Genomic DNA, 10,528 nt, shown 5'->3' on the forward strand with positions numbered 1-10,528 from the left:
CAGTCTACTTGGGCATTAGTTTAATTTCCTGCAGTTCTGTAGGACAGCTAAACAGATGCTGTTTTCTGACTTAACCAGATCTAGGAGGTACTTGTCTGGCACATTAAATAAATGTTATTATCTGTAGACTTCTAACAAGCACTGTAAGCTAACAGAGATTTGACCTTTTTTTTTTTTTTTTTTTTTTTTTGTAAGCAATTTAGCTTTGATATTGCAGAGAAAGCAGCTCACGTGTGCCTTGCTCATCTCTTCACCTATCAAGATTTTGACATGGGAACACTTGGATTGGCTTATGTTGGCTCTCCCAGACCTAACAGCCATGGTGGCATTTGTCCTAAAGGCAAGGCTTCTTTTTCTTCTGTCCCAGTCATGGGTTAGAAGCTAGTTTTTGTTATTCATGTTTAATTCTTTTCGCCAACTTTCGTGGAGTATGTTGTGTTATTTGCATAGACTCTAGTAGTTGGTTTTTTACATAGAAGTGGTGGCCATATTTTTTGGCTGGAGCTGGAAAAAGTGGGAAGGATCAAAGTTGCTAATCAAAGTCACTGAGCTATCTGGAGTGAACAGGCTGTATAGAAACATCTCTGGTCTAAGGGCTGCTTTGTGGGGGGGCATCCTGCAGCAGTTCTGGAATGCCAGATGCTGTTGTCTTGGAAATTTCTGCTGTTTTCGCCTTTACTGTAATACATGAGCTGCTGAAGCTGTGCCTCAACGATTCCCAGTTCCAAAAACTGGCAAGAGGCGGGGTCTCACTAGTGAGCCTGTGAGAACAATGAAGCTGTAAAGCTGTTCATTTCCCCAGACAAGTTTCTGTCTCTTCCCAAAAGTACCCTGAAACACAAGAAAAATGTTTCTCAATTTTAATTTATTTCTTACTCTTTTAGCTTATTACAGTCAAATTGCAAAGAAGGATATCTATCTTAACAGTGGCTTGACCAGCACCAAGAACTATGGGAAGACCATCCTCACAAAGGTAGAAGAGTGTTCTCCTCATACATGTGTGCTGGTGATGTGTGCCATGGGATTGTGACAAGCTCTCTCAGAAAAGAGCTGCTGGCTTTCCATTGGAGTCAGATCTCTGGGGACAAGGATATAGATCATAAACCAAAAATCATCTTTTTTTTTTTTGTAGCTGACAAGGAGGGTCAGGATGGAATGAAACTGAAAATTGAATTCACTGTGAAACAGGAATGAGGAAGCAGCTAGTGTCTCATAGGAACTGTAGTTTCCTAGATATAAACAGGTTTTTGATGTTTAAAGATGAATTTAAATGTATATTTTTTTAACAAAAAATTCCCAAATAAACAACAAAACTCTAACAAAACAAACCCTCAAACAGAATAAGCAGGCAAAATAGGAGATGTAGGTTGAGCCTTTTAATGAAATTCTTCCACCTGATTTTTGTGTGTCCTGAGTAACTAGAGCAGAGAACAGTAATATAGGGCTGATTAGTGCTAATACTGAGCTTAATGTAAGCTGATGCTTTCTGGATTTTTTTTTCCATACTTTGAGATAGTGAATACACAAAGGCCTGAATAAGACCTTTGTCTCACTTGTGAAGACACCACAGCAGTGCCTATGCCTCTATTAAATATCTAAAGTTGGGCATAATTTGCTTTTGCTGGCTTCTACCAGCTTCTCAGCTGTGCTTTTCTGTAGCGTGATTATAATAGGAATTTATAATTGATGTGTGGGCTAAAACTTGGCACAGAAACTGTCAAGAAGATGGGGAAAAAAGACAGTAAAGCTTTGTGTTAGAGGGATGTTGACAGAGAGCTCTAGCAATAGCTGTTGCCATGCTATTTGCATTTGTTCAATCTCCAGACTGGAGCTCTGCCTTTGATTACAAAGGAAGTTGAGTTGTCTGTCTTCCCAGTGGCAGGCGTAGGGCTTGGGATGATGGTTCACACTGATTTCACAGGGAAAGTGCTGCATGGTATCCACTTTGGTTTAAAAATAAAACAAAACCAAAACAACCTTCTTAAAACTCTTCTTCAAACGAAACATAGTGAAGCACAGGAGGGATGCCCAGGCAGCGCTCCTGTCTCTGGCTCCCACATTAGCCATGCTTAGACACGGACTGGGGCAGCTCATGGCAGTGCTTGGTCCTTCCCGCGCCCACACAGCAGCTGCAGCAGCAGCAGTAGCAGCAGCAGCAGCAGCAGTAGCAGCAGCAGCAGTTCCTCTCCAGAGCAGCCCAATCTCCTTGTGGTTCTCTTTATTTCTGTTTGATTTTAATTTGTGGTTGTCACCTTGTGAGCTTGACACCATCTGCTGGGGAAGGCGCCGTGGGCGGTGCACAGCGAGCAGAGCTGGTTTGGGATCCTTAGCACAGGCAGGTGTGTCTTGCATAAATGATATTGGAAATCCATCCCTGTTGGGCCACAACTGAAGGTGTCTTTCCTAGAAATCATGCAGTAGTGGAGTTTATTCAGCACTCCTAATATCATTGTCCATTTAAAAGAATAATTCTAATGGCAAGATCTGTTAAACAAGTGATTGACTAATTGTTGTAGCTGGTGTTTGTTTGGATTGGGTTTTGTTTTAACTTTTCATGCCTTCCAGCTACATAGAAGCAAACTTTCTTATTTAAGCATTTGCACTGCTTTGAAAACAAGTTTGAATTGGTATTCTATGACAGCATTTTGCCTTTAACAGTGATTTAATATTCAAATCTAGTCCTTGAACTTGACTTTGGAAAGGACCACAATTATTTACCTTCATTTCTTCACTTATAAAACCAGAAAAATGTTCATAGGAAATTCCCCACCATATTGGTGCATCTTAGTATTGCTGGTGGCCTAAAAATAGCTGGGGTCTTCTGTCCTTTACTGCTTAGACTAACTTTTTCCAACATTGTTTTCTTCATGTTCAAAAAAGGAGGCTGACCTGGTTACAACACATGAACTTGGACATAACTTTGGAGCAGAGCATGATCCTGACAGTCTGCCAGAGTGTGCCCCCACTGAAGACCAGGGTGGGAAATATGTCATGTATCCTATTGCTGTCAGTGGGGATCATGAAAACAACAAGGTATGGTTGTTTAGTTTTGCATCAACACAAAAGTTTCTGCTGTGGTCAGTGACCCTTTGCATGGCAAATCTATTTAGTTAATGATTCCTGTAGTTTGAAACCACCAGGATATAATGGATTAGCCATAAGAAAACATTTGCATGCAGTTGGGTTCTCCGCAAGATAAACTCATCTTTGGAATCTGGGTTTCACTGGAGTTCATAGCATGTCAAGGTGCATTTTAATTAGTTGTTTGTAATTAGCTGTGGCCATATGCTGCTACAAGTCCCAACAAGAGTCAAATCCAGGACCTTCAGTATCACACAGTGTTGGGGTGATCCATAGCTGCTGTTGGAGAGGGGCTGCCAGGCACCACAGCTGTGCTGGAGGCTTGCCCTGGCAGTGTGGAGTTGGCACTGTGCCTGTTCTGCAGATGAGGGCCCCAGCCTTGCAGGGCATGGTTGGCCTGCAGTCTGCTCTGGCCTGTGACTGTGCCCAGCCTCTCTTGCTGCAGCTTCACATCCCATCGTGGGGCTGCTGAAGCCATGGGAGAGCTGGAGTTGGCTCTGAGCCAGACTGTGTGGGGGCATCCCTGCAGGGTGCAGCAGTGTCTAGTACTGACCCAACTGTTACTTTCCCGTGTTAAAATTTTTCCAATTTTATATAGAGGGAATAACTGCTTTCTGGGATGCCAGAGCTCAGAGGCATAGGGAGCCTGTGGCTGTCTTAGATGCCACTTGTTGAGAAAAAGGTACACTTAGTGCTGCTTTTTTCCCCTGTGACTCTCTAGATGTTCTCAAGCTGCAGCAAAAAATCCATCCATAGGACCATAGAGATCAAGGCCCAGGAGTGCTTCAAAGAGCGCAACAACAAAGTGTGTGGGAACTCCAGAGTGGATGAAGGGGAGGAATGTGATCCTGGCCTCTTATACCAACTGGCTGATCCCTGCTGCTCTGCAGACTGTAAACTGAAAGATGGTGCCAAGTGCAGGTAAGGAGAGAATGTTACACAGGAGAGAATGTTAGGCTGGACTGAAAACTCTTAAAGCCACCTGCAGTGTCACAGGCCTCTTTCCTGGCTGTAAGGTTGAATGTGTGAGCTCACAACAGTGAAAGATTTCATGAAAGGCTTCTGTGTGCATACATTAATTTTTACAGCATTCTGTTTTCCTGAGAGATGTCAAGAGCCACAGGCTTGAAAATTATTACTGTGTTGTCATTGCTATTAAACATATTTAGGCAATCAAAAAGCATTAAAAATTTCCTGTGCACACTTTCTGTGCAAATGCTGGTTTTGTTTGTGTTGGAAGGTGTTTTTTTACACTGGTACATACTGGTAATTCCGGACTGCTGCGAAATGTGTTTGAACAGACAACAGAGTGGCTGCACTGAATGACTCCTCTTCCTGTTGTTGCTTTTTGGGGTGTTCATTTTTGGGGCCTTGTTGCAATGCAGTGTCCAGTCTTTTTTTTTTTTTTTTAATTCAGCTCTACACTATGTAACATTAGAGAACTTGTGCAATTCCTGTTGTTTAGCAAGAAAATCCATCAATTTTAATGAGTGTTTTTGTACTAAGGACCTTCTTGTGTTAGGTGAGAACAGTGAAAGTAAAGACAATGCAGAATACAAAGTGGGAAACCTTCAGGACAAACTGAAGGGGGATAAGTGTTTGGGGAAGGAAAGGGTGAAAGATCTTGTCCCAAGTTGCACAGCAGGTTACAAGAGGATGATCCAAGTGCCTTGGGATCCCTCTGTTGTCTCTCAATATATTGTACTTTCTGTGTGATTTGACCTGCAGTACATGAAGAGTGAATGTGTATGTAGAAAGGTGGCTGTGGGAGGGGGCAGAGAGAACAAGGGTTGAATCAATGAGTCAATCTCCAAGAAGCAGCTTTTTATTTCCTAAACATCTTTTTTCTCTGGCTTTGTCACACTTGTACTTGTTTTTTTTTTTTTTTTTTTTTTTTTTTTAATTGGTTAATACTTCTTTTTTTCATTTTGATCTTTCCACAGTGACCGGAACAGTCCTTGCTGTAAAGGCTGCCAGTTTGAAAGTGCACAAAAGAAATGTCAGGAAGCCATAAATGCCACTTGTAAAGGAGAGTCTTTTTGCACTGGTAGGATGTGCTTCTGTGCCCTGTATGTCAGCTAGCCAAGTGCTTCAGGCTCAGTGTCCTGTTCAACCCACTTTCAGTCTAGTGCCCTTTAGTCATCCGGTCCATGTAATTTTAGAGACCAGTTAAGCATCACAATATATGCTCCTATAATGAGTTTCATTGTAGTTCAAGAGTCACTTTGTGATTTATTGCCCAGAAGAACATAAAAAAGTTGATCTTTAAAAAGAAAAGTTAATTTTTTTTTTCCCTTGAAAGAAGAAAAATCAAAACAGAGTGTGTCACTCTGGGGGAGTGACAAGAATGAATTTTGCTATAGAAAGGATGGAATTACTGCAACTCGGCTTCACTTTCCCACTTGTTTACTTCTTCCTCATAGTCTTTCTTGGAGGCAGGGAGTCAAGTCAGAGTGTGTGTTTTGCTGAGGGGGGCTCCAGGGTCTGCACCTACTGCTTAGTTGCCAGTGCTACAGTGCTTGAGCTGTTGAAAGCCTCCAGAGCTGCTGCCTCCCAGAACAGCTGGCAAGGCTGCCTGCAGCTGAAAGCCAAGAACAAGCTATTGGGGTTTTCCTGGGATAAGTCTGTATTTCCATTATTTTCCTTCTTTCTTCTGCACACTTAGGTGCTCTGCCCTTTGCTCTAACACAGTCCTCCACTCTGCTGGCTTCCATCTGCAGGGAACAGCAGTGAGTGTCCCCCTCCAGGGAACGCTCCAGATGACACCGTGTGCGTGGACATGGGCAAGTGCAAGGACGGGGAGTGCGTCCCTTTCTGCGAGAGGGAGAAGAACCTGCGGTCGTGTGCATGCAATGGTGGGTGACACAGGCTGAACTGAAACAGGGCTGGGACTGGCACTTGTATGAGCACATCTCTGCTCCTTGGAGAGTGCTGCCTTCACTGTGGGCTGGCCTGTTGCAGGGCTGAGTTTGTGGTTCCTGGAAAAGTTAGAACTGTTGGGGTTCCTCAGCTGTTCCCTGTTTAAAAAGGGAATGTGAATGTCCTCCTGTCTTCTGGTGGTTTGGGTTGAAACTGGGTAATTAACTTTGGATAATGAGACTTAGGGTCTCATACTCCAGCTAAAGGAGAGGACACTCTCCTACCTTCCAGCTCTACCACAGATGGACAAGAGGGTGTTGTAAGGAGATTCTAACCGACTTCTGGATCCAGCATGTGGCAGAGGAGTAGTGGCCTCCAGAAAGGGGTTAGAGAAAGATTTCAAAGAGATTTAAATGTCTTGAGAATATAGAACCCCAGCGTCATTCCCCTGCTAACCTACCTGCCATATACTTCTGCCAGTGACTTTTCCTGCTCCTTTGCTGTCCATATTATCCCCTAAATGGCAAAGCAGCTGGGAGTAGGATGAAAACTTCACGGGGCAACACAAGGAACTGCTCTGAGCCCCATTGTTTGAGATGGGAGGGCTTAGCCGAGGAGACAGGAGCCTAGAGGACTCAGAGCCCAAGAAGTATTTGAATTGTCTTTTTGGATGTGTTTGGAACCTCTTCATTGGCCTGTTGATTTGTGCAGTGTGGAGTATCAGCTTGGAGAGCTTGGTTCCTCTGTACCCCTTCATATGTTGCACAGGACATGTGATTGAGTTTTAGGCTTGATTGGCAGTGCCTGAAATTGGGTGTCTTGGTCCTGCTTTTCCCTGGGGGAAAGCTGGTCAGGACTGTGCTCAGCCAGGATTCGTGTAGGGTTGTGGGTTGCAGGTGACTCTTTGTGCTTCCAAGGAATGAGTTTGCTGCTTTATTTCAGAAACAGATAATTCCTGCAAGGTATGCTGCCGGGACGAGCAGGACAGGTGCACGCCGTACGTGGATGCCAACGACCAGTTCCTGTTCCTGCGCAAGGGGAAGCCTTGCACTGTGGGGTTCTGTGACACAAATGTAAGTGTGCCCAGCAGTGCTGGGCTGGGGGTGAGTCCTCAGGAAGGAGGACTCTGCTGGGAAAGAGAAGCCAAAGCTTGAGCAGGGTAACGGGTTTTAAGTACCTCTTCACAAGGTAAATATTAAAGGGTGTTGGAGGCTGTGGGTGTTGGAGTTCTGCAGAGACCCATGCAAGGGGAAGCTGTTACCTTCTGGAGCTGCTCTTTACTCCCTCTGCTCCTCCTCACAGCTCAACCAGCTGGCACCCTGCACAAAGGAAGGGACTGAGCACTGCCATAAGCTCAACTGGGTTTGCAGGGCTTGCCTTTCCAGTTGTTCCCGTTAGCCCAATTAATTTTTATTCCAATAATTCAGGTCAGGGAGCAATCACATGAAAATCCAGCTAGCAGTATGTTAAAGGGGCAGTGAGCTGTGGCATGGAGACTGATGGGTTGCTGGCACTCAGTGGCCTTTTCCACGGTACAGTTGCATGGGCACCTGCAGACCCCAGTGGCTGGAGCTAAACTGGGTGTCAGCAGAGGTGAATTTGGGAGGGCATGCCCCAGTCCTTCTGCTGGCAGAACTGGAAGGTTCTACTGTGTTAAACCAGCACAGCCAAATCTGGGAGTGGGTTTGTCTGTAACTTTGGGTTCCTGAGAGCTGAAGCCTCCTTTGTGATAATGGGAACTGAGGCTTCCAGTGTTTAAATCTCTCCAGAAACATCAGTTTTATGTCCCCTAACACGGGCCAAAGGTGGAGTGAATTTTGCACATTTCAAACAATACAACTTGATCTGATTCAGACTGCAATTGAATTGAAACTTGATAAAAATAAAAGCAGTAAAAATGTATTGCTGCTATTGGGCATGAGTGTAATTCTGTATTCAGAAGGTAAGTGAAGTCATGCAGTCTGTAGTTCTCATTTCATTACTATCATTGTACCTCCCTCTTCAAGAAGGCAGTACTTAATATTTGGGTAGCATAAAATTATTTTGTGACTTTTGCAGGGCAAATGTGAGAAGCAAGTACAGGATGTGATTGAACGATTTTGGGATTTCATAGACCAACTCAGCATCAATACTTTTGGTAAGATACATAACCATATCCTTTGGGGATTTTTGAGTTCATGACATGAACCTCTAAAGCCTTGGGGAGGGTTAGCTGCCTGCATTTACTCACCCATGTGCAAGGGGAGGCTAGTAGCTGTGCTTGTGATATATCAAACTATATTTTTGCCTGAAGTTTGACACTACTGCTCTCACCTTTTAAAGCTGAAAGGAAGGGAGATTGTTTTGCATTTTTGTACTCCATTTTTTTCTAGGCATCTTCCAAGCCTGTGAAAGGGACCATAGCTTCTTGTCTGATTACCAAGAACTAGGTCAGTTAGAGAAAACGAAATAACAGCCAGTCTCTTTAGAGGTCAGCTAGATTCAGCAGGGTATAAAGTGGGCCTCTCAGTGGGATTTAAATGTCAGCAGACCAGGAGTGGAACACTTCCTTTCTCTGTCATTTAAGAAAACCAGAGGTCACACGCTGTGCCTGTGCTGAGTCACTCCCTGTGACTGAGTGGGCCTCCTTGGTCTTGATCCCAATTGTGCAACCCAAAGGTGTCACCTCACCCCAGGTGTCACCCCCAGTGTCTCGCTCTGTGTTATTGGCACCAGACAAAACCCGTGGTTAACCTGGTGCTGTGTCATGAGCCCTAACTGTGTGTGCTCATGGCACCACTGTGCCTGCACAATGCAATTATCTGAGCTGCAGCTTTCCATCTCAAGTTTCAGGGACAAAAAATTGTTTCTTAGGTAACTGATAAAGTTATTTAGCCTGCTTGGATGGGGCAGTTTTTGTATCTTTGACATTCAAATATTTTGTTTGTGGAGGTAGTTAGAGATCACATGACTGCTAGATCAGAATTTGGTAGTGGACTCACAGTATGTCTTGTACAAGTGAGAGGGGCAGCTTGGCTGGCTCAGTACAGGCTGTTCCAAAACCACCCATATTCAATATTACAGCCTCACATCATTTCTCTTCAGAGAAAAACAAAGAAAAACCTCTTACTGTTATCATACTGGATACAATTTCCTAAAATTGTGTAATTTTATTTTTGCCTACTCCAAAGTAGGCAGCCTTTGCTTCTCTGAGCAATTCCGAGGCTTCACTTGCCTGAGCAGTGGCCAGCAGAAGGGGGGGATAGATGTGTGTTCATGAAACAGTATTTGGTAGGTAACTGACACATCTGAACTGTTTCACAGGGAAGTTCCTAGCAGATAATATTGTGGGCTCTGTGCTTGTCTTCTCGTTACTGTTTTGGATTCCTCTCAGCATCCTTGTGCACTGTGTGGTGAGTAAGCTGTCTTAGAGATAACTGCTCTGTTGGATTTTGCTGTGAGAACACCCTTCATATGTGAAATGGCAGATGGCTGCAGGAGAAAATGATGGGAAGCTTTTAGCAAACCCTGGGGGGAAATCCAGCATATGTAAGGCTTCCTGCTCCTTCAGTAGGCAAAACTCTTGCTAAACTCTGCCAGGCCCTGGCAGACCCAGTGCTCCCATGACTATTCCCTGGAGCCTTTCCCATTCTTTCTCAGGCAGATTTTCTTTCTCTGCCTTCTGAATTCTACCCAAGTATAATTTTGGTATTTTTATCACTAAAAACAAAGTCTTTTAATGCCCTGTGAAGAAATGACACCCACATTTTGAGAGGAGACCCAGAGCGGATAGTAATCTTAGTTAATCTTGGGTGGGTGCATGAAGAGAGTCAGCAAGCTCATGGCCAATGGGAGTGTGGACATGTGGTGTGCTGCCAACAGCAGTGTGGGCTTACAGCAAAGGGGTCTGTGCCCACAAGCACTCCTGGATGTAGGGGAAGGCATGGGAAGTAGGGGCACGGAAAAGAGCCCACAAAGTGCTATGTCCCTGTGGGAAAAAGGTTTTGCCATACAGAAATTAACTTTCTTATTTTGTTGTGTGTTTTTCAATAGGACAAGAAATTGGACAAACAGTACGAGGAGAACACAAAGTCCCTGTTTTGCCCCAGTGTAAGTTGTTGTCTAAGTCTGAATTGGCAGAATGTTGTCTCACGTGTATTGGAAAACCTGAACCTCAGCTGTCTGCAGAATATTGACCGAAAGAGTAGTAAGAGAGAGAAAGAGCCCCTGAGCCCCATGCTGCAGAGGTGTGAATCCATGTGAGGGGAAGCTGGTTCCTGAACAAGCCTTCTGTTCACTCTTACTAAGCACTGCAGCATGGCAGGGTCTGAGTCTTCCTGTAAGAGCTGAGCCTTGTTGGCTGAGCCCCTCTGGTGCAGCAGAGAGGGGCAGGAAGCCTCTGGAGCAGGAAGCCACTCTGCTCAGCTTTACCCATGTCCAGCATCCCCTCAGCACAGCACACTATGCAGCACCAGCCACAGGCTACTTGTTCCCAGCCAAGTGGAGTCACTCAAGCATGAGGCTCAAAAATCTCAGCAAAGTGCAGTGTCTTTGCTGCAGTGGCTGTCTGCAGGAGGTAGATTCTAGCAGCCAGATGTGCTACAGCCTT

At 44.6% G+C, this 10,528-nt stretch overlaps 1 protein-coding gene across 2 annotated transcripts in view; it reads left to right on the forward strand.

Moving 5' to 3' along the window:
• The window catches only part of ADAM17 (ADAM metallopeptidase domain 17), a 36,225-nt gene that overhangs the window by 22,596 nt on the left and 3,101 nt on the right, over positions 1-10,528 (forward strand). For both annotated transcript variants that reach the window (XM_066314817.1, XM_066314818.1), the window contains exons 9-18: positions 196-340; positions 885-973; positions 2,881-3,033; positions 3,803-4,002; positions 5,025-5,128; positions 5,802-5,936; positions 6,883-7,013; positions 7,999-8,077; positions 9,244-9,332; positions 9,973-10,029. In XM_066314817.1, the coding sequence (XP_066170914.1) occupies positions 196-340; positions 885-973; positions 2,881-3,033; positions 3,803-4,002; positions 5,025-5,128; positions 5,802-5,936; positions 6,883-7,013; positions 7,999-8,077; positions 9,244-9,332; positions 9,973-10,029 (1,182 nt within the window). The remainder of the gene's footprint in view (positions 1-195; positions 341-884; positions 974-2,880; positions 3,034-3,802; positions 4,003-5,024; positions 5,129-5,801; positions 5,937-6,882; positions 7,014-7,998; positions 8,078-9,243; positions 9,333-9,972; positions 10,030-10,528) is intronic.

The sequence above is a fragment of the Sylvia atricapilla genome, chromosome 3 (genome assembly GCF_009819655.1).
Source record: "Sylvia atricapilla isolate bSylAtr1 chromosome 3, bSylAtr1.pri, whole genome shotgun sequence".
NCBI lineage: Eukaryota > Metazoa > Chordata > Aves > Passeriformes > Sylviidae > Sylvia > Sylvia atricapilla.